The sequence below is a fragment of the Eleginops maclovinus genome, chromosome 4 (assembly GCF_036324505.1).
Source record: "Eleginops maclovinus isolate JMC-PN-2008 ecotype Puerto Natales chromosome 4, JC_Emac_rtc_rv5, whole genome shotgun sequence".
In the NCBI taxonomy this organism is placed as follows: domain Eukaryota; kingdom Metazoa; phylum Chordata; class Actinopteri; order Perciformes; family Eleginopidae; genus Eleginops; species Eleginops maclovinus.
The window spans coordinates 33,610,442-33,635,188 of record NC_086352.1 but is presented as its reverse complement, the minus strand read 5'-3'; the positions used below and the strand labels follow the sequence as shown (position 1 = coordinate 33,635,188).

Here is a 24,747-nt window from a genome sequence, read left to right as displayed (position 1 = left end):
TGATTCACCTCTAAATTGTACTGCAGTATAAGTGCAAAAATAGCAAAAATATGAAACACTCGAGAACATTTATATTATCTCACAATTGTAGTTAAGTACAGTACTTTAGTAAATGTACTTAGTTATTTTACACCACTCAGAAATGCAACATAAAGTCTATCCTCAAAAGAGTGTGTGTGGGGTGCTGAGTTTAAAGCAGGATGCCCCAGATGATGCACGCGCTGCGCATCGCGTTGCTCCTCCTCGACAGAGCTTTCGATTGAAGAGCGTAAAGGGACTTCAACCGGAAACCAAACTTTTTCTTCGAACTTTTTTTTTCTCCTCTCAAGCAAAAGAGGAAAAAGACACGAGAGTCATACACACACTGTTCCTTATTTCCTTAATTTACGTGTGCTGTTGGACATGTGTCAGCTGCCGACCTACAGGGGAGAAGTAAAGCGTTTGTGGCGAGGATAAGGGCGACGTCGAGTGATTTTAGGCTGCTCCCCTCACATAACGGATTGTGGTCCTTTATCATGGAAGATGTGAGTACTCACTTCACTTCCACCGAGTATGCTGGTAGCCGTTTTACCGTCTTTGCAACGTAGCTGATGAGATCGTCATGAGATATTTTAATGAGATTTTCAGTAGGTATTCACTATGTGAGGGTATACAATTGAAGAAAAATAACGTAACTCTGTGCGGGTGCGACCGTTTTATTAAAGCAGTCGGGGCCCATAGAAAAGTTGTGTACTCGAACCGCTATTTTCTGGATATGTAATAGTTATTCTCATAAACTGTTATTTTTAGTTTTTATATCGATACCAGTTTGCCTGCTGCCGTAAACTTAAGTCAACATTATTTGGCACAAGGCACCTGCCCACCTGTCAATCTGTTTCCTCTATACTTGTTGGGCAGAGCCCATAAGAAGCACTACCGTGGAGAGCACCGAACTCCATTTAAGAGTATTCCATTTTATACTTTCGCTATGTGTGGGTGTAAACATATTACATTCAAAGCATAAATTCCGACCTTTACTGAGTCAGATTGCTCCGGTGGTAAATTCGGCATCTTTACAATCTCACTTTAGCACTTATGTGAATTGCATTTAAAGTTAACGGTTCATTTCGGTAGGGGAGGTTTTAGGGAATAACAAATGGTCAACAAATGAAATATACCTGGTGGAATTTATCCCAGCCGAATTTGCTTTGATAGCCGTAGGTGTCAGAAACAATGTTAACAAACGCTTAATAACGTTCCTTGTTTTCAAAATAACAAAGTGAAATTTAATTTGCCATATTTATGAACGAGGTTTGGCCTGCCATGTTTAACTTTCCTCCAAAGGCAGACTTTTGTTACTTTTATTTGTGGTAGCTATCTAATTTGATGAGCTTTGACATTTAATCCTTAAAACATACAAACGTCATACAACATATGTGAACTAATCAACTGCATACTGTAGGGTACCTCAATACAAAGTTGGCCTTTTGAGGAAGCAAAGCTTGTTAGAAAAAGGAAGTCAAGTAGGCTAGATATTACCTACAGTTTGCAAGGAACTTGCAAAAAGCATGCAGTACACCGCCTTTTCCAGTCTAACATGCTCTAAACGGCCTTGCCTTCTCCATCTAGAATCTGATAATTAAATGCAGCTTTTCTTAAACTTAACTTCTTTTCCCGGACTCTCTCTCCAGTTAAGACTATAAAGGCTATAAACCATGAAACAGCTACAACCCACATTTAGACTATATGAAAAAATACTTTCCCCCTTATTCTCACATGCATCTTCCACTATAAACTGTGTGTTTACAGTGAGACTATTACAACTGTGACTTCATCAAAGTTAAATGAAGTAGAGCTTTAGCTACAAATAGAGCATGTTTAAACAGTTTCTACCAGGTATAGACATTAAGAAATGTCCCGGTCATATTTCCTGATTCGTAACTGATTTGCCAGAATGTCTTCTTAAACAGGAACAACAAAAGCATGACGTCACTGTCATGGGGTGGGGTGTGAGGACTTATAGAGGTTGCATCTTTTATTGCTTTATTATTATATGGCAATATTGGTGATATTTTATTAGGACAGGGTGAATCATTAACCTTAAACCCAAGCAAGCTTTATGGATATTTTGAGAGGTGAGAGTGTGATGTGAGAGTGTGATTGGTGAATCCAAAGTGCAGATGGGAAAGGCCAATATTAAAGTGTATGAAAGTGATCCAATGCAATATTTAATACGAGTATGTCCCCGTTAAACACTGCTTATTCGAGTCCGTCAGGCTAAATTACTTTTATTTTGCTGAAATGATGAAGTGAAAATGCTCTTATTGCTTGGTGTTTGGACAGAGTTGTATATGTAAACAAACAAACAAAGTCCCCCAGTTGGAAGACAGGAGGAAACGTCCTGCAGTAGCTAAACTTTTTTTTAGCCAACTAAGCAAAATTATAATGCTACATTTAGAACATTTGCACTTCTTTATTTTGCAGTCAGACAGCCTTTTCTGATGGGGACTAAAGCAGTTATACCATCTCTGCTCTCCCTAAAGCCAATACACTCCATTTCAAATGTGGGATTGAACGCGAGAACACAGGAGATGCAAATTAACCAATTTCTCAGAGAAATAGACTGTATAGCTGTCCGGAAGCAAAGTAAAGTGGTCAAATATTTGAAATAGAAATTTTGCTGCTGCAGTACAAAGCTTACTTTCTCTTCAGTGAGTCCTTTCTGTTTCTCCAAACTGGGGGTATGCCGAACACCACCTACTGTAGATAATACACTTATGGATAAGTATCTAACACTCTTCAAAACATTCAAACTATTCTTCAAAATGCTCACAGTAAATTACTGTGGGTTTGCTGAAAAAAGCTTTCTTCAGTAGAGGAGTAAGACGCCAGTACTGCAACAAAAACACTTTGTGATACTAGAAAAAATGAGTTGAGGAGCTGTAGTGTATAGTTTTTTATATACTGTGGTCTGGATTTTGTCCCCCATACCTAACGCTGAACTGAAACTAGTGCTCGGTGTTTACGAATCGCACTCACAACACCCACCACTTGGCTGGCCGCCCATTGACAGCTGTGTGGCTCTCATCTGTTCCTTTATATTTTGTTCCTCTTCACATTCTGCCTTATCTTATTCATCTTTCACCCCCAAAAACTGCTGCTGTCCTTGCTTGTCTCAGCGCTGTGACTCATTTTTTTATCGCCTTCCCACTGACCAGGAGTGCAGAGTGTGACGTATCTGCCTGACCCATTCAGAAAAGAGGAAACAGACTGCCACATTATGTGTCAGGCACAAAACAATTAACCCTCTCTCATCATCGTCCTGCCATCCAGGCCTCTGCTACACAATGGATGTGTGTGTGCATGATCTTACTGGGGCGCCGCGGACAATTTCTGGGAAAGTGCCTTTTTGAAAAAGAGAATAGTGAATGCATGTGTGTGTTCTTGAAATGTTGTTACAGAAAGACCTCGAAAGATGGAAAAATGAGGAAAATGCTCTTTTGGAAGGCGTTCTGCTCATTTGGAAAAGGGGTTAATGAAGGATTATAAAGAAAGAGTGAAGTTGTGATGTTTATAAATGGATTAAAGAAGCAAACAACTTTGTGGGTTTTTCTTCATGGATAGTAGCTTAACTCTTAACTTAATATTAGGCCCTGTCCATGTGATCCTACACATAAGGAGTTATGAAGTGGAAAGACTTATTTCAAGTCGTGTGTAGTTATCTTGATCAAATCTTTGCAAAAAAGTTAGCATCACTTGCTGCCCGACGACCAATACCATGGCGTGAAAGCAAATAGACCTTCTAGAAACTTATTTTAGGGTTCTGAAAGTAACAGTCTTGTCACTTTAGTTTAGTATTTCCCCAGCTGGGATAGGATTTCAGTAAGAAGCATTTAACTGTTGAGCTTGACATTTTGTGCACCTAAAGCTGCATTCACATGATACAGGGCCACATGGCTCTGCGCTAGCGTTGCCGTTTTCGTGTTTCTATGGAAAGAGTGGTGCCACCCGACAACCTTGTTAGTACACAACCAATCAGATGACAGCTGCGCAAACCTCACAGTGAGCAAAGAGCAAGTTGCATTATCATGTGAATGCATCTTAAGAGTGTTTAACTTAAAGATTGTGCAGTTGAGAAACACAACCAGATCATCGGAATGAGTAAAGATACCAAAGTACTCACTTTGCACATCAGTACTGTTAAACTTGAGGTTTTGGAGTAATCGCATTTATAAATTCAGTCACTTTAGAGTCCATCGTTCAGTTTCCTTTCATATTCCCGTTGTTGCCAAAGTAGTAATAGCCTTGGTGCATCTGCAACGCCTGTGTGATTGGTAGAAGTTATCATGTGTTAGCAATGTGGTGCTGGACAGCATCACTTCTCTGGCTCTGTGTCTGAAAAAGTTCTCTATGATAATTGAATGCATGTATTCCCAATGTTAAAATGACTAAACAGCTGCGATACATTAGTTCAGGTCAGCTAACCTGAACCTCAGCTGAAGCTAAACGCTTACCAGGAGAACATTTGGCATCTTGATTTCCTTCTTTCTTCTGTGCTGTAAGCTGTCCCCATTTTTCGAATGTATCCCCCAATATTTACCCATGTTCAACACGTCTCTGGCTTTCAAGAAAGGTGCTGAGGCTTTTCAGGTTGGGTAGAGTCCAACATTATCTCTGTTCATGCAGGTTGTTTGCTTGTTCCATGGCTGCCCTCCACTGTGTTTGCTGGTCATTTGTTGCATATCTGCTAACGCACGGGGGGAAAAATAGGGTAGAGGCGGATCAGATGGGTCAAAACAAAAATAGAAGTTCTGCGCGGGAATGGAAACTTCAGAAGAAAGTGTACGTTGTTGTCCTTGAGCCAGTATTTAAATTGACTTTTGTTTCAGGATCTCTTTTGTGTTGAATTCATTTTGCAGTCTCTACAAAAAAGAGATTAATCAACAGTGAAAAGAAACTTTAGGTGCTGTTATTAATTATTATAATTACATTTATACGTTTAAAAGCATTTGTCCCATTAGTGCTCAGCAGCAACGCGTGTTTTAAGACTTAACTGTGATGGGAGGAACATGATGAAGAGAGAGGGTGTGGGTGAGTATAAATGTTCACACATGGCCATGACAGCATAATAAAAATAGATTTCCTTCCTGCATGAAACACCACTGATACACCCTTGCATAACCATCACATGAGCAAACCTATTGAAAAGGGATAGTCTCTTTCACTTTTGGTCAAGATGGATCCGATTATTATAGTCTCATCAGTTTTGTTGGCCAGTAAATTCTGATTCTGACTTACTCTGAGAATGTCGTCCAGTTTGTAATACTGCAAATTAGGTATGCATCAATACCAGTTTTTAAATACTAATACCTGTGATTTAAGCAGTGGCGAACCGTGTCTGTCACAAATGGACCGTCTGTAGACTAACAGACAGAAAACCACTCAAATGCGTAGTGCATGCAAGACAAACAAATCAACGTAACCCTGAAATGTAACAGATCAACAACACAGATACGGTTCTCATTTATTCATTTTATTTAAATTGTATTACATTTTATTTGTATCATTACTTCAATCCAGGGTATTCTCTGAATACCTTGAAGGCCCTGACAGTTCACCACTGGATTTAAGTATATTCTGGGTACAAGAACCTTGATACCAGTGTTTATTTAATAAGGCTGCTGCCTCAATGTGTCGAAGTGACCAGATTTATTTTTTGCAAAAGCAATATAAGTATTGCCTTAATATTGCTTTTCAAAAATAAAATGTACATATATAAATACATAGATATAAATGAACCGGGTTTCTTTATCAGAACACCCAATTTTAAATGACAACTGGTGGGACCAATAGTCAATCAGTATCCTTGCACATCGACTGCAAATGCGAAGGCTTTCTCCAGTGGAGGCTCAATAACCCTATTTCAACCTGCGGTTCCGATAGATTAACAGACATTTATTCAAATGAAAATGGAAGTAGAAGTAGAAAGATTATACAGTCTTCATCACAAGTCAACAAAGCGTTGTTTAAGTTTGACTGTATGCTACATGACAGTAAAATAACACAACTTATATTTGAGTCAGTGGCTTTATCCTATTGTTGGCTTCTGGGCCCACCTGTGGTCTATGGTGTGATATTTAGATCAAAAGCCGTATTGTCTTAGGTTAGGCAGGATCGTTTTTAGCGTGCCATAATGCATATACAGCTCCAGAAAAAATTAAAAGACCACTCCAAATGTTTCTTAAATCTTTATCTCTACGTATGTATGGCAGCCATTCCAGAGTCTGTTGAATTCCAGCACAGAGAAATGTTGTCAGTAGTTTATGGAATACAATAATACAATAATTTAACTCAAAGACAGCCCTACACATAATAAAACAAGGGAAACTGATAATGCTGAAGTGGTTGTATTGTGTAAAGTGACTGACTCTCAGAAATCCCAATACAACATTGAGTAAGCCTGCATGTGTTTCTGATAGTAGGGTGTGGACAGTTCCATCAACCCTGCAGTCACATGTGGTACACTCCAATCATTTATTGGCTGTAACAACATCGGTTGCAACGGTACAAAACAGGAAATATATCCAGGGGAGTCTAAAAATATCTGATTTGAGTCATAAAATCCCAAGTTAAAACTTTTCTAGTGATGTCAGGGATTTGCCAGTAACATTTAAGGCACATTATACCAGCAGAACAACACATTTGTCCAGCCCCACTGTCTTCCCTCAGCTGTGAGGGGTTAGCGGGGGTAAAGTGTGAGCTCCAGTGAGGCTTGTGGTGACTTCAAACTGGGCAGGTCAGTGTAAAAAATCAATGAATGCCAGATGCTCCCTGACCTAAAACTTGATCAGAAACACATGTCTGCTAAGGTGTGCCTCTTCCAAGAAGCCCTGCAGTCTGTTTTCTCTTCCTCTTTTAAGACCCAGCATGATTTACCTTAACTGTATCTTTTAAAACTGCTTTACCACTTGTTCTGTGTTTTATTTTGCTCTGGTAGATGACATTCAAATGTTCACCACAACAACCCAAAAAAAGGACAGCTAATAGATTGTGAAACTGTGTGTGGACAGTTTTAGGGTAAAAGTGTTGGTGAGGTCCAAGCTTCAATGCAGAGCACACTTCCTGTGTTAGACAAAATATGATCTGATATCTCATCGCAGAGCTATGGCAGTCAGCTGAGTTCAGGGTAATGGAAACCTCTCACTGTTGCATGAGTTGATCAACGCACAATGCACTGTGATCCACCAAGCCCCTTGAATTTCTGTCCATGTTCATCCATGTCAGATGCATGCCAAGGCCACTGTGTGCCTGAGGGCTGTTTCCTGGACTGAGCAGTGAGACAGTCTTTATGCAGTTGCACCATCACTCTGTATTAAGGAGGTCTTACAAAGTAGCTTTTCATTTATTGCCCTTCTCACTCTCCGTCTGGCACCTCTCTCTTCCCTGCTTGGCGTTCCCTTTTCTGCAGCTGCACTGCTGTTCACCAAGTCGACACACTTGCAGTTTAGTGAGAGTGGAAAAACATGTAGATGACCTCCAACCTTATTCCAAAAAAGAAAAATAGTATGCTGTGGAAGTTCCTCCAACAGAAAGAAAGGCTGTGAAAATTTGACACCTGCATTTCAGTCAGTGTTTTAGTCCGAATTCGAAATGAGTTTGTGGGGGTAACAAGTCTATATATATATGCACCAACTTGTCTGTGTTTCTCGGAGGTTGGCAGTCTCAGTGTTGTATGGTCAGAATAACAGCAGTTTCAATAGATTACAATGGTGACCAAGTTTTACTGGACATCAAGGGACATTTAAAAAAAGGTGCACTGAAAAACTGAAACGTTGGCTTTAATTAAATGTATTTTGTCAACAGATTTCACACAAATGTATTAGGTTGATTGAAAGCAATAATATTATGTTTAAATAGTTTCAACTAGATATTATTGCTTTCAACTAACCTAATACAGTTTTATGAAATCTGTTGACAAAATACATTTAATTCAACATTTCGGTGTTTTCAGTGTTCTTTCTGTACTCTAATAGCTTACATCGGTTGCTAATGTGCAACCTATGTCTGTCGGTGTTAAATTTCACAAACCTGAATGCTGAACTGATACTGATAAACATTGAAAGAAGTTGGTTTTGTGACAGAACATAACAAGACTTGTATTATTTATGACTTTTATTGGCCGGAGTAATTATCACCAGAGCAGAGGAGAAAGACATTTGACTGAAGTTGGCATAGGGTTTGGCGAGACAAACATAAATATTTCAAGTCACAAGCTAACCTCAGGTTACGGATTTAAACACAAAATATATTTTTTTTCTCAACTAATCAAGAAATTTGTTTCTTGATTTGTTACTTGTTTAGAATATCCACCATCTTACAATGTACGTATCATTTTCAAAGCTGCAGTTTTAATGTAACGCTTTATATTGTATTTAATATTCCTCACATTTCATACTTATTGTACATATTATATCCTGCTTTATATTTTGTTACTGTCTATATTTTCTGTAAATCTTTTGGTCCAAATTGTATATTTTTTACTGTCTTTTAAATGCTATTTTATTTCATTTTAATTACGTGGCCTTGTTTTTATGCTGCTGCAACAAAAACAAATCCCAAATTGGGGTGGGGTCGGTCGGTGGGTCTGTCCTGTCTGTCTGTCTGTCTGTCTGTCTGTCTGTCTGTCTGTCTGTCTGTCTGTCTGTCTGTCTGTCTGTCTGTCTGTCTGTCTGTCTGTCTGTCGTCGTCTTGGTGGAAGGACTTGTTGTCGATCAGATCTATAAGGTCTTCCCCTGGATGGGCTATTCTTAATTTTTCTCTGAAAATTCTAAATTGATCTGTGGAAAAGGAAGAGGTAATAAGTGGTCTGATCCTAGCGACCACTCCCATGGTGTATTGTTAACTTTTTGACGTGTGTTCACTGACCACATTTTCCCACGTTGGTGGCTCATTACAAACAGCTTATTGCCCTAGGTTCAAATAGAATCTTGGTTTTAGCCATGTTTTGGCAGCAAGTAAAATCAGTGTTAAGGTCAGTTATGCTCGATGAGAAGTTTGAGAAGTGTGTTTCGTTTTTATTGTCTTTTTCTAGTAAAGTTGACATTTCTTTAAAAGTGTTTTAAGCATCTTCCTTCTTTCTCAAATCACCTTGGAATTGTTTTTTAAGTTGCATATACTGGCAAACAGTAGCAGTATGATTTTCGTAATGAATGTTGATGTTTCAGTTCTTTATATTTTATTTAGGGTTTCATTATCCATCACACCAGTGAGTGGGTTTCATGTTAGCTGCCGTCTTCATCTTGTGCCTTTATACTTCCCTTTCTGGCTGAGCTGAAGTGACAGGTTATCACCTGACCACCCATCCGTGCACAAATGCTGATGTGAAAACATGTACTGTGAAAGGCTAATGTTACAAAGATGATACCTAAAGTGAAACGTGTTTTTAGAAAACAGGGGAGAAATGAAACGCCTGATAGCAAGAGAGAGCTGCACTTGAACTTGTCCTTCCCGCTCGCAGCACAGGCTCCATAACTACACTTTTCTTAGACTTATAAAGAAAAACACAACCTTGTCTCACTCTGTGGAACTACAAGTGGTTAAAAGCAGTAGAACATCTACTTAGAATGTAATAAATGGTTGGTCACTGCCTTGACCATCAGAGCTGATATAATTAGACACAAGTGTGAAAACAGGAAGAACACTGTACAAATTAAAAGCTGATGTCTTACTAATAAGTCACACACACATCCACTCATCAAACCAGACACTGCTGTCATCATAAAGTGCGTTACAACAGTGATGGAAAAAACACAATGTTTTCAATGTAAGACCCAAACACTGGATCAGCACAATGGGAAACCATGTTCTATCATACAGTATGCTAAGATAAGTTAGTTCATATTCCTGCATTGATTTTGGGGGGCTCAATACATGGGGCCAAAAGAAAATGATTGCCCTCAGGCTCTCTAACTATCAAAGACTAACATTTAGTAAAATAAATATTATTTAAGAAAGCTAAGACCATGATAAATGAATTTCAGTTCCACTTTTTTATCTGTATATATCACTACAGAAAAAGGAGCATCTATTATCAGAAACTCTTTAAACCACAAATCAAACAGACTTGACATTTTAGTTGCGTCACAATGTGTGAATACAACGTTGTATTTTTGAACTCATTTCATTTCATTTTTTTTTTCAAACACCATGTTGTATTTTAGCAGTAAAGTAGTAACAGTGGACTACTACTATAGCTAACCATAAACATTAGACTACAGTCCTTCTCTCTACAGATGTGATGTTCGTACTGCATATTGGGCTAAATGTGTTTTCCTTCCTCCGTCGTTGCAGGGTGCAAAAGAGGAGCCAACCCAGAGTAAAGAGACAAAGCTCCTGGGTAAGGCGGGCTGGTTGAAGAAGGCCCCCGGCAGACTGTTGGCTAGCTACAAGGAGCGCTACATCCATGTGGTGAAGACGGAGATCGTGGTGTATGAACATGAGGTACACCACTGTTTCACTTTCACTGATTTGCACCATTTTACAGTACAGAGTTAATATAACTGTCATATTTGGTAACACTTTCTAGTCTATATTTCATTATGGACATACTTAACATGCAATCAAATCAGTTATTCATAGTTTAGTGTACCATAGTGAATGGAAATTCCATGGTTGTTATATATTAAGACATTTTCTTTTTTTAAACTTTTCTTTTGTTTCAAACAATAATACAAAACAATATATATTTCAGTCACATCCACATTTTCACTCACATTAGACAACCAGTAACAGAGTTACACAAAATAAAATAAAGATGGCATACCTTAGAAAATAAGGAACATGAATAATAATGATGGAAAGAGAATTAAAGTGCCATACAAAGTTGTTGACAATTCTCACTGTATTAGTAGGTGCATTACAGGTGCCCGTCGTTTCATAATGCATTTGTTATAATTCATTACAACCTGGTTATACTATAAGTGTTCATTGTTTGCTTTAAGTCTTATGAAAAAAAGGTATTATTGAATTTCAGTGAGGGACCATCAATTCTGTAATGTGAGACATTAAGTAATGAGGCAATGTCAAATGCTTTGTAATGTATTATGACTGTTGAAATGAGCCTTTGTGCTTACAAGTATAATCAAACAGTGCTATAGGTAGATTATACTGCATTATAATTATGTTTCTATTGTATAACACACAAGGGCATCCTATAATACATTACATCACACTCTGTTCTGCATTCATAATACCACAAAAGGCTCTCAAAGATAATACACTCAGAGACTTGTTCAGAACAAAAATCACATATCCTATCTTATCAGAAATCTATCTCGGTTACCAGGACAACACAGTAGTCGTTAGCAGGTTGTTTGGCTTTGCTGTGTGATATTTGTTGATATAATAAAAGTATAATGTTCTGATGAAATGAGAGATTTGCAGATGATTGACTGGTACATTTGTTTTGCAGGACCTGAAGAACTGCTTAGAGAGGCTTGACCTGGAGAACTATGATAAATGTCACGAGTTAAAGAGTCCCTTCAAGAAGAAGCACAGACTGATACTGATCCGATCCTCCAAGCCCGGGAATAAGGTGAGCTGAGAGGAGCCTTGTGTGGAAAATAGAACTGTGTGTATACAGTATTCCATGGTGTGAGTGCTTGATGACATGGTGTCAGGTTTGCAAGGAACTAAACGAACATAAAGGAATAAAGGAAGTAAGAGTGATAAATACACAAATGTTGAATGACAATATCTAGTGCCAAAACACACACAGCGTTTTAAAACAACCCAAAATGATTTGACTAAAGGACAATTTCCTGTAAAATCTGGTTGGCTTGAAACCCACTCTACTCCAAAATACATTTGAACCCTGACAGTTGTGGTAACAGGATATGTACAAAAACTGAGGTGTAAAAACAGAAGTTGGAAATGATGAAGTTTAGTCACAAGCTTGTTGTGATGAGATTTACTGTCCGTTAGTTCAACACACAGAAAATCACTCCTGGCAGGAAGTAAAAGTACTTCTAAAAAAACTAATAAGTATGTTATATTAACAGTGGATAGAATTGGAGGTGTGATGTGAAAGAAGTGGCTCATATTAACAAACAGGACAATTATCATCTGACTTTGCAATTCCCCTCAGCTCCACACATTGTTATACTGTTTTGTCCCATAGGTCTTTGTTTTAGCAACAACAAAAAAGCAAGATACACCCACCATTCATTTCCTACCCAACACACACACGTCAACTAGCTGGTGAACACACAGTAGTGGAGCATTTAGCAGCTAAAGATATTTTCTAACAGAGTTAAAAGAGTAGGAGTAATGGCCTTACTCCCAAGCAGTAAGGCAACAGGGGCAGGAGTTGTTTGAAGAAAGAAATCCAAAGAAAACGTTTTAAACCAAGAATCTCTAATAACTAGTTCTATAAAAGAGGTCAACAGAAAATACCTCAAATAAACACGACATCATCTTAACAGTTGAGATGTTACGTACTGCGTCGAGTAATTCAGGAAGTTTTTTGTGTTTTGTCGTTTGAGACCAGTGACGTCATCGATGACAAAGAAGCCTCACTGCCCGTCAATACCACGTGACTGCTTCAGATAGTGCTTCAGATCGGTTGAACCACGGACACTTTACAGCTTTATAACACTCATATTCCCCCTCCTGTACCCGGCCCCAGTGCACCGAAGGGATTAGGAGGACTCAAACCCTCACTTAAACCTCTCTGAGGATTGTTTGTTTGTTTGTTTGTTTGTTTGTTTGTTTGTTTCAGTTATTGATGTACTGTGTCGGGCCGGGGGTGTGTGTGCAGTTATGGAGCTGAAGCGAAGCGAACTAGATAGACACAACACATAACTTAGTTTGGTTTCCTAGCCTGCTTATCTTTCCTGGTTTTGAATAAAGGTTTTGCACCAAATGACACATCCCCATTGAAGCCCTCTACAGACGGGATACGACGAGTGAGAAACAGAAATGCAGGAACGTGTTGATTGGCAAAGAATCAACAAAGTATATTAACTGGAATTTACAGAGTTTTCAGAGTATTTGTGGCTCAGCTGGAAAGCAGCTGACTATCAACTGCAGGATCTCAGGATCAACGAATATTTATTGTGTTTATAAAAGCGTAAGTTTAATGTCGTAATGTAGATGTATACTTTGATGTTGTTTACCTTTTCTGAGGCTATAACATGGATACGTTTACGAATATTATTTAGGAGTAAAAATCCCTCTTTGCAATTTACCAGCCTCCTTAGGCTTTTCAATCCCAACCATTCAACAGGAATATAAACTATATTGATACAAATTGATTACATGAAAATGTGATTCCATGTTCATTTGTAAGGGTTACTGTTAAAGCTCCCTTCATTGGGAACTCTGTATAAAGAGATCACACTGTGGAGAAGTCATATCTGCCTGTTTTACAAACTTTGACCAACAGGAGGGTTTGTGTGCAAATGAAGCCTCATGAAACGAACCCTTTTGCAACCAATTGGCCTGAAGCTTCAAACTTAATCTCACCATCACTACTTAACAGGTGTTAACTCAACAAACTGAGCTGCTATTACAGAGCAAAGAACATATATAGTGGCTCGGCCGAACCAAGTAAAAACCAATGGCTGATTAAGATTAGCAGAATATACAAAGGACACTGACCAAACCTAAACCCCCCCTTTGACCTGGAAGCAGGTGGTTTGTCCCAATCCATCTCAATTGGCTGCTTGCAGTATTTTTGAGTCCTCAGCGCTCAGCCACGCCTTTTGCTGAACCAGGAAGTAATCTCCCCCAACGACCACGGTAACTCCAAGACAAAGAAAGTGATTTAATACAAACAAATAGTTGTGTTAACTGTGTTAACATGATTGAAATTAAAATAAGTAGTGTCAGATTACAAGCCAATAAGAGTTTACCATTTAAATCAAATGTGTGGTGATACTAATTGGCTTTTTAACTGCAGCTGAATGTACTGAAGGTGAGGGTGCAGTGGAGTTGTTTTACCCTGTGTGGCTGTGGTCATCACAGTCACACACTAGAAAGAGTGCAGATCTCTGCCAGTTGTCTCCTTCCCCTATTGCAACAAAATAATAAGCTTCACACTTAATTGTTCCCTCCTAACTCCATTTCAGACAATATGTCAGCAAATATAACACAAACTTAAATCAAGATTTATTGGAGCAGACCATAAAACCTTTTAACACTTGAGCAGGAGTTGATCTCTTGTAGGGAGGAGTCGTCAATCCCTGACGGTGTAATACAGTCAATTAAAAAGTGTTTTTCATAGGTCTTTAGTTTACTCGAGATAACCAGTCTTTGCAGTGTCTTTTCAGCACACTTTCAATGAAGCGGTGGGTTGTGAGATGTTGCCACTTCCTCTTTGAGATCAGCTTTCAGTTTTGTGTCCTGGCTCTAACAGAGACACCTCTCAGTCTAAGATGTGAGCCCAACCTCTAACCTATACACACTGCTGCCCACACACAGTCATGTGGAACTGTTTCCATCTGCTGAGATGATGGAATACTCCACTCTCAAGATCCATAAATTCCGAATAAGATTTAGGGTACATATTAAACATGAATAGTTTTGATATGAAGTCAATATTTCCATAATAAAGTAATAGACTGAACATTGGACTAACATTTGCTAGGTGGTCATTAATGGTTTATGACCTCGAGTTACTGCTATTAAATCTGTGTGTTGTCTTGGCAGCCTTATGAAAGCCCAGAATAAACCAACAATTTTCATTTTACTTACATTTTCTGAACTAGGGGAAGTAAAACAGAAGGGAAATGTTGTTACAAAAGATTGTTTTTTGCGAGATGAATTCCCTTTATCTACCGTTCTAAACAATTCTCCGTTTGTGAAACTTGAAGTTCCTGAATTGGTTGTTAGAGTGGAGTGTATTGTGGTGGCTCAGGGTGAATGAAGTGAGCGGTCTGACCTGGATGTGAGCAGCTTCTTGGCGGCCTCCTTGTTTCTCCGGGGTAACGTCAGCTCTGCAGGGCTGAATCAAGCCAAACAGACTTTCTTAAAGCAGCTCAGCAGCACTGTGTCACAACCAATCACCTGAGGCTGCTTTTCAATTGCTTCAACTCCCCTTAGTCCCATTTCTGTCTTTAGGGGGAGATGGTAGGTCAACAGTGTATGCCACATAGTAGAAATATACATCATTTTGGAACCTGAAAATGAATATCAGAAGCTGCTCAGTACTGTCAAGGGCTTTCTGGGACAGACATCTGTAATTATCATTATGTTATGGTTACCCCTTTTGGTGAAATGTCCAAAGTTTAGTCTAAGAGGGGCTGAAAAATGATTAAAGTATATAGTGCTACTGATAATAATACATTTTATTTTAGGTGCCTTTCATGACATATGAAACCCACTGTTACAAGTGTTGGTGTACACATTGATCAGGATTTGATAAACAGATTAATTCTATTGTAAAATCCAGCTTTTTTCAGCTGCAAATTTGATCAAAGGGCAAGCCTTCCATTTCTTTTAATGACTTTGAGAGGGTGATACACTGTTTTATCAAAACTAAACTTGACTACTGTAATGCCGTTTACAATGGAGTTAGCCAGGCTTCCATCTCCCGCTTACAGCTGGTTCAAAATGCTGCTGCTCTCCTACTCACGAAAACACGCAAGCTTGAGCACATTACACTTGTTCTGGCATCTTTACTTTTGCTTCCAATAAAGTTTAGAATTGATTTTAAACTTTATTGTTTGCCTACAAAGCCCTTAATGGTCTGGCCCCACCTTACCTGGCAAAACTCCTCCCGGTCACTGAGGTCTGCTTAAAAGTTTACTTGTTTACTTTACGGCATACGTTTTAAACTGCTTAATAAGCACCGTAACTTTCATGAAACGCATTTCTCGTCACGATCGGCTGTTTCCGTGAACGGCCGAATGTTGTGTCATGTTAAATGTTGCAGCCGCAAGGCATTGTGGGACAGCATTTTCCCCTTTCCTTTCGTAAAGGAAGGTCCAGTGTTTCCTAAACTAAAGCAGATTATAAAGGAAGTTTCAGAGCTCCTTTCCTATCATCTAGAGAATTCGAACAGCTCTTATCATGGCGGCCACTGAGGTACTTCCGGGTCATTTCACTCCGTTAGGAACCTTCTTAAGATAAACCGACTATTCGACCGTACCCAGGGCCTTTGCTGTACAGCACTTTGGTCAACTCTGTTGTTTTTTTAGATATGTTATATAAATAAAGTTAGATTGGATGACGCCCAATGACACCGTACAATTTGCTAAATATCCTAAGAAAATACAGTATGTCTCATTAGTTGCTGGAGCAATTTTTGGGTTGATTAGCATTTGCTACACAGGTTATAATAACTACAGTAGGAGAGCTTGTGGTTGTACAGTTTCCTAACGCTGTCATTGTCATACGTTATACACATTATTTTTACACTGAGGTTAGTTTAATTTAGTTTGATTCAAAAAATGATCTCACTACAATAAAGTTTCCAATTGTACCCAAGTTAAGCCATTCCCAGACAGTTTACTTTAAAATAAAATACACTGTTTTTAGAATATGGGAGTGGTCTGCAAAGGGGAATCCTGTGGGGTCCTCCATTCCAGGTGAGAGGTCAAGGTAGCTTTTGAGAAAAATGGCCATGGCAGTTTTTCCCTTGCCAGCGGAAAACAGACAGAAACATTTGGCATCCTTGGAGAGTTTAATCGGTAAAGATACTTTAAACTAAACCTGTATAAGAGGGAGGCTGTGGTGCAGTGGGATAGTGTGCCGATCTTAGGAACGGGGGGGGCTGGGGGGGCAGCTTCTAGTCCCACTGCAGTCAGCATGTCATTGTGTCCCTGGGCAAGAAACTTCAGCCCAAATCGCTCCTGTGGAGATTGCCCACAGAATTGAGTGTATACTTTCCGTATTGACAGCTGACATGTCTGTGCTCTGTGTGCCTGGCAGGTCCACGATGTGAAGTTCCAGGCTCAGAATGCAGAGGAGAAGGAGGCCTGGATTAAAGCTTTGCTCGATGGCATCAATCGAGCAAAGAACAAAATCTTTGATGAGGTAAACCCTTCTTACGGCGAGACACTTCAGGCAAAACATTTTATTTATTTATTATATTATATATTTTTTATACACTGGCTGAGTCTGGGCTATTTTGATCCATTACACTTTCTTTCAAACATCTAGTGCAAAGAAAAACTACAAAACACACATTAGGCTGTTTATTGTGCTGCACTGAGTCTGTTTGTGTTAGTCGATTTAACCAACATTTTACAAATACCTCCCTAGCATATTCAAAGCTCCAAAACATTCAGTGGAAAGTGACTGAGCTTCATGTTTTCACAGGTGACGGTTGATGAAAGCATTAATTTAGAGCATGTTACCCGAACAAGGCCCAAAGGGAACCGTAATCGGCGGCCACCGACCAGGATACACATGAAAGAGGTTTGTGTGTGTGAATGTGAGAATCCATTCATGTGTGTGTGAAATAAGCTCTGATGCTACTGTAAGTAAGTCCAGATTGGACTCTCAACCATGTATTGACTTTGTTGTGCTTAAGTGGGTTTCATATAGTATTCACTGCTTCTCTCTGCGTGCTTAAAGTATATTAAAAATATGATATTTAGCATAAATTAAAATATACATAATAATATTTCCAGTGAAGTTTGCTTTTGTCCTGATATGCTTTGCTTTTAATTTGATGTTGTTACAAACTCCCCACTGTTTACCTGTTGTCTTTCTGAATTCTGGATAAAGTATGTTTCTGTATTATTATTCCCATTGTAACAATCGGCTTGTATTTTAAGCATATTTACCCAAGAAAAAAGGAGCTACTGTGGTTATACAACCTGGCAAGGAATGGGGCTGAAGTATTAAGTGTCCACTCACTAACAATGTTCCCCCCCAAACTAAACCCGAGACAACGTAGGTCTGGCTTCTTAAAAAACAGTTGAATTGCCCCAGACATACACACACGTCCAACAAAAGTGCAAACAGAGAGTGATTCTCAATTAAATGTCCAACTTAAAATGAAGTCTTTATGATAAGCCGAATTTTCCCAACGGAAGCAAAAAAAAATTTTACCAAAGTCACCAAAGCAAAATTAAGGCAAAAAGAAGAAAAATATCCACACAAAAAAAGCTCACCAGCCGCTGTCCAAAGGAAAAATAGGGGATGGGGTTGAGTAGTTGCTGATTCCTCAGGTTCCGGGGCTCTCTAGGCTCCTCCGTCTAGCCCTATATCTAGTGATGTTACGTACTGCGCCGAGGCTTTGGAGCGTGTGTCGAGTAATCCAGGATGTTTTTTGTGAAGCGCGTATCGAGGCTTGTGTCGTTTGAGGCCAGTGACATCATCGATGACAAAGAAGCCTCACTGCCCGTCAATACCACGTTGACTGCTTCAGATAGTGCTTCAGATCGGTTGAACCACTGACACTTTACAGCTTTATAACACTCATATTCCCCCTCCTGTACCCGGCCCCAGTGCACCGATGGGATTAGGAGGACTCAAACCCTCACTTAAACCTCTCTGAGGATTGTTTGTTTCACATATTGATGTACCGCAGGGGTGTCCAAACTACGGCCCGGGGGCAAAATGCGGCCCGTTATCCATTTTGAATTGGCCCTCAGCAAATTCAAGAAGTATCATAGAATATGGCCCCAACCTGAAACTTTTCTTAAATATATACTGTATGTAAACATATATTGCACAGTAGTTTTCATGTTTAATAAACCCATTATTATAAGCAATCGGAAGCTTCTGTTTTAAGGGATGAGCCAACACTTTGTAATTAAATAAATGACACCCTATGGAGAGCTGTGAAGAATCAAGCATCATTTACCTAAATTTGGTTTATTTACTAACTTATAAGTTAACTTATGAGGCAATATATCTCACCTGGAATGAGTGGCCCAGCCCTTGGTATTTTTTCTGTATGTGGCCCTCAGTGAAAAAAGTTTGGACAACCCTGATGTACTGTGTCGGGCTGGTGGTGTGTGTGCAGTTATGGAGCTGAAGCGAACTAGATAGACACAACACATAACTTAGTTTGGTTTCCTAGCCTGCTTATCTTTCCTGGTTTTGAATAAAGGTTTTGCACCAAATGACACATCCCCATTGAAGCCCTCTACAGACGGGATACGACGAGTGAGAAATAGAAATGCAGGAACGTGTTGATTGGCAAAGAATCAACAAAGTATATTAACTGGAATTTACAGAGTTTTCAGAGTATTTGTGGCTCAGCTGGAAAGCAGCTGACTATCAACTGCAGGATCTCAGGATCAATGAATATTTATTGTGTTTATAAAAGCGTAAGTTTAATGTCGTAATGTAGATGTATACTTTGATGTTGTTTACCTTTTCTGAGGCTATAACATGGATACGTTTACGAATATTATTTAGGAGTAAAAATCCCTCTTTGCAATTTACCAGCCTCCTTAGGCTTTTCAATCCCAACCATTCAACAGGAATATAAACTATATTGAAACAAGTTGATTACATGAAAATGTGATTCCATGTTAATTTTAAGGGTTATTGTTAAAGCTCGCTTTATTGGGAACCTGTATAAAGAGATCACACTGTGGAGAAGTCATATCTGCCTGTTTTACAAACTTTGACCAACAGGAGGGTTTGTGTGCAAATGAAGCCTCATGAAACGAACCCTTTTGCAACCAATTGGCCTGAAGCTTCAAAGTTTCATAATGCTTCATCTCGCCATCACTACCTGTATTTCGTCACAGCCTTCTTAACAGGATAACTCTCCCCCCAATTAAATAAATACCCCTCCAGACAAAGGCTAGGCTCCCTTTGCCCTCCTTCCTCCTGGACCAAAAACCTTTTTCTTCTCCCACCCTACATTTCCCTCTCCCTTTGTTTGTTCCCGCCCCCTTCACCACACCTGAGTCCAATGCACCCCTGATTAAGGCCTTCAGGGAGTGAGAGGGGAAAGCTGAAGGGGAGAGAAGGAATGCTGCCCAGAATGGACAGCAGTATAGATCTATAGTGATCTACCTGTCACACCATTGCTTTTTAACAGAAATATTGTCAATAGGAGTAATTTACTCATTTGTAATCCCTTGTCTTTCTCATAGACTTTGAATGTAATATATTATATAATATATTTAATGAGTTACATTGACAGCAGCTTTACACAGAATAAAAGAAGACATAGGGCAAAGTAGAAGTGGTTGGAATTCATTTATAAATAAAACATTTATTTCTATTAAGAAGAAAAAAACTGGCGAGTATAACATGACTCCTGCATCCTCTTCCGCATACCTTGTCCTTTATTAGACACCAGCACTTATGTTTGATATGACATGACATAACATCCTTCTTTTAGAATTTATTGTCAATAGATTTTTGATTTAAATAAACGTCTTGTTTTTTGCTATTTAGGTAGCTGATGTTTCTTCTGATGGTATCATGCGTTTGGATCTGGATCTTGAGAATGCCTTAATGCCTAATGGCACCCGTCTGTCCAGCGTTGATGGCCCTAAATCGCCGAGAGAGACCGCCAAAGCCTCAACTCCTCTGTCCAATGCCGGCGAAGCTGCAGAGAAAGGGGAGAATCCTGAGGAGGAGGCTCAGACTGATCCAGAGGTCAGTCCCCAGAAAAAGGTCATCAAACCTCCCATGCCCCCTACCAAAGAGGCTAAACTGAACCGAATGCCTGAGGAGGAGCCTGATAAGGAGGAAGGCTCAGAAAAAAAGGTCTGTATAATGCTAAATACCCTCATTGCACAGTACTGTTTGTTTAATACAGGTTGAAGGTCCCCCATGGGGAAAATGATCTTTGGTCTTTAAGTACAATTTAAAACACATCTCAAAATGCTAAATCCACTGAGTAATGCTCAAAGCCACCATCAAACATGTTTTCAGGACTACTGATTTTGATCACACAACTATACGGAAAGACGGCTCCTTTTGAATCTGATGAGAATTATTCGACCTGTTGCAAATTGGTTTTCTAGGCAAGGCAAGTTTATTTATAAAGAACCCTTCAAAACAAGGCAATTCAAAGTGCTTTACAAAAATGAAAGACATTAAGAGCATTAAGAAATAGTGCCGCAAAAAACATTTATACAGGTATAAAATACATGAATAAAAGTTGCATGCAGTGTGAGATATGAATCTCTACTATAATTCCAACATTTCCACTCATTCCACAGAGGTATTGTCAGAGCGGACTTCTGTCCTCTCCAGATAAAACAAGCTTTTCTGTTTCACTGCTAGTCTTTTTGCTCAAACCTGATCCTATTGTACTTTTTTTAGTTTCCCTGAAGCTGTTCCTCTTTCACATTAGTTAAGTTTACCTTGTCTTACTAGGACTTTTTAGGACCCCTCCGTGAACCAAGGTCTTGGAACCAAAATGTATTACCTGCACCTTTAAGTTTCCCTGAAACTATAACATAAAACATAAATAACACAGGTGTAAAATACATGAATAAAAGTTACAGTGCAATGTTAGATAAGAATAGTTCAATAAAAAGCGGCGGCAAAAATAAATTCTAGCTTCCTGGTAATGCAACCCTCTGCAGATGCTCAGAAGTGTTTCCTCTAATAGCAATTTCTTACACTAGGCCAAAAAGTGTAAGATTTGTCTCTATTGACGGAAGGTTTTACGGATATAAAAACTCTGTGAATCAGAAATGTATATTAGGAAATGTCAATAGAAAGACAAAAGTTCACTGTACTGATTGTATGCTGCAAGTAGCCACCGGGCGACATTAGATGGAAGACTCTTCTGTACTACATGAACAAAACGCCTAGAATGCAGATACAGAAACACCAGAAAGAGGGGGCCTTAAAGAGACAGGCACCGCACACAAATTGAGTGTTTCAGACAGAGGGCGAATTTAAAACACACACAATAAAAGTATATTATTTGTTCCCTCTAGGTCCCGAAGCCACCCATGCTTCCGTCTAAAGAAGCCAAGCCCACTGCTTCACCCGAAGACTCAGAGGAGGTGAAAGCTGACTCAGAAAAGAGTCCTGATGCCAGGAAACCACCAACCCCTCCCAACAAACCCGGCTCCTGCAGCTCCATTGGCAACCTAGCAGAGGCCTCACAGTCCCCTCCTACCCCTCCATTAAAGGAGAAGAAACCTGCTCTGGAGCTAGACCAAGAGGCAGAGAGCACAATGGATGAGGAGAAAGAAGAAGGTGATAACAAGGAGGCGAAAGGAACTGCTGTGGAAACAGTCCGGCCAACTTCTAAAGAAGCTCGGCCTAAACTTGGGAGTCCCAGCATAGAGTGGCAGGTCTTTGAAGAAGAATCAGGGGAGACAATAAGTAATGGCATTGGAGCATCTGACAATGAGCCACATATACCCAAAGAGCAACTCAGAAAGATCTCCAGCCCTCCTCCAACACCCAAGAAGAAGCCTGCTCTGCCGAATACACAACAGGCAGACAACAAAACAACTGTAGCCCAGGCTCAAGAGGGACAGGACCCTGCTGCATCACTGCAAACAGACTCCTCTGCCAGTTCCCCTGGAGCAGTAGAGACTCAACCCAAGATCGATGTCCCTGCAGTCGTGGTCTCTTTGAATGACGGCCTCAGCCTGAGTCCACTGCTCTGTCAGCGGCCCGGGGAGAAGAAGAAGAAGGCGGAGGAGAAGTCTGTGGACAGCGGTCAGCACTCGGACGATGACAGCGAAGGCTCGGGCAGCGAAGACACGCTGGCAGCTTCCACCGCCGCGTTGAGAGGAAGTAAACCTGGGCTAGATGTGTTGGACGCCAGCGAGGACGAGATTCAGATTCCCGTCAGTTTAAATCCAACGAAAGCGCCACCCAAGCTTCAGGTCAAACCTAAGTTCTTTCCCTATCGGCGCTCAGATCCCCCTGTTCCTTCTCTTACCCCCTCGACCAAGGCCAGGTCTTCCTCCATTGGAGATCTGCTGTCTGTTTCCTCAGTCTGTGTTCAGGCACACACAGCTGTGGCCGAAGGCAACGCGGCTCCTGGTGATGATTTCACGAAACTTGAGACTGAAGTGGCGCTCGAGATGGAAAAGACGCAGGAGCTCCTGAGCAGAGTGTCCCAGGAGCAGATGGGAGCAGACGGGGAGGGAATGCCAGGGGATCTGCTGGCCAAGGCCATGGAGAAGCTGAAGAAGGCCGACCACGTCCTGAGAGAGGTCCATAAACTGAAAGTTGCAAAGGACACGAGGAACAGGAACAGCTGGTAAATGTCCACCAGAGCAGGTCGACTGGGAGTCGGCCATTCGCTAAACCTCTCTTCTGATCAGTGATGGTCCAATCGTAGCTTTGCAATCTTCAATAGGCACAGCAAGTCAGTTAAGCTTTGGACTGAAATACAAACGGTACAATTGCAGGGTAGCTGAAGTAAAAATAAATATTTTATATAAAAAAGTATTTTTCTTTGCCTTTCTGAAAACATGTGTAAGGAATAGATACCATTGTGTATTTGCCCACTGTCAGTCAGCTGCAATTATTGGTCTTTTTGTGTCTCAATTTGGATACTTCTGTAAGTACATTTCGACTGCGTGCACTGTACATACTTGCGCAGTGCATTGAGACTTTTTAAAAGACTCTCAAGAGACTCGCTGCGTGATGACCTACCATTCTTCCTCAATGCTTAACCATGTTGTGAGGTTTTTGCAAGCAAGTATTACAGTCTAGACACGTCCACCTTTTTGGTCCTTATGAGTACTCTTTGACCATACTCAAATGAGGAATTGTAGACAAATTTTGACACAACAGATGTGTAACTAGCTTACGTTGCTACTACATACTCTCTAGCGACCCAAGCTAACAAGATAATGTTTCGTTAGTCAAACACCGCCTAAAAAACCTTGTTCTTTGTAATGTAAAAAAACATCCATGCTGTGATTTGGATCAACTTGTGGAGCTAGTCTTAGAGTGTTCAGCTAACTGATCAAATCTGTGACAGTTGTCATTTCAGCGGGCAAAATCAACATTTGTTGGCAATTAAATGCAAAGCTACTTGTGTCTTACTCCCAGTGAGGGCTTAGCGAACGGTCAATCGATTGACTTTCATTTTGCAGCGGCACATGCAACTCTTCGCTCATAAGTGCAATTATTTCTAGTTTAACTTTCTCTGCAGGTAATGCTTAACATTCTACTGTGTATTGTTGTTGTTGTATATGAAATATCAAATAACATTTTCAAGAACAATTACTTGAAAGTTTATCAGAGAATTAATAATATAATAACAAACCAGTACTGTCATCGAAAAGAACATGCAAAAAAAAAGTACTAAAAAGTGTTAATAATAATCAATTATACAATAGTTTATTCTTTGTGGAATCAAGAGGCTTTCCATCATCTTTTCAGATATTTTTGCTGGCAGTTGTTATGATGGAATATATATTGTACATACTTTCTACTTACTAAAGCATGCTGTCTATTGTGGATGAGGAAAGATGTATTCCTGAGAAGGAAAGATGCTCAGGAGTTTTCTGAAAGTCATCTTTTCAATCATGTAATAGAAGGATTCCAGTTTGTTTTATACTGATATTGTACATAGCACAGAACAAAGAGCTTGTAGCAGCACTTGGCTCTTACTAACCCTTTTACAGTTTAATTTTACATTCAGATGTTTTCTAACATTAGATATTATTTTGTACTCTTTGATAAAAGTTGCTTTGGCCCAAATAAAAAAGGGAAACTACCTGTTTTTGTTGTGTGCCTCTTAATTCAGTTGTAGCTCTAGAAAGCATCAGAAATACTTATTTCTAAGTCTGCTCAATTAAAAATGATTTTGAAATAGTACTGTATTAGTTAACCATGTTTGAGTATCAATACATT

The 24,747-nt window shown here is 39.7% G+C and overlaps 1 protein-coding gene across 1 annotated transcript; it reads left to right on the top strand.

Moving 5' to 3' along the window:
- Positions 1-275: 275 nt before the first annotated feature.
- On the top strand, positions 276-24,610 carry plekho2 (pleckstrin homology domain containing, family O member 2). The gene is made up of 7 exons (XM_063881678.1): positions 276-524; positions 10,330-10,479; positions 11,450-11,572; positions 16,912-17,016; positions 17,302-17,400; positions 20,353-20,667; positions 21,855-24,610. The coding sequence occupies exons 1-7, from the start codon at positions 516-518 to the stop codon at positions 23,142-23,144; spliced, it is 2,091 nt and encodes a 696-aa protein (XP_063737748.1). The 5' UTR covers positions 276-515; the 3' UTR covers positions 23,145-24,610.
- Positions 24,611-24,747: the final 137 nt, after the last annotated feature.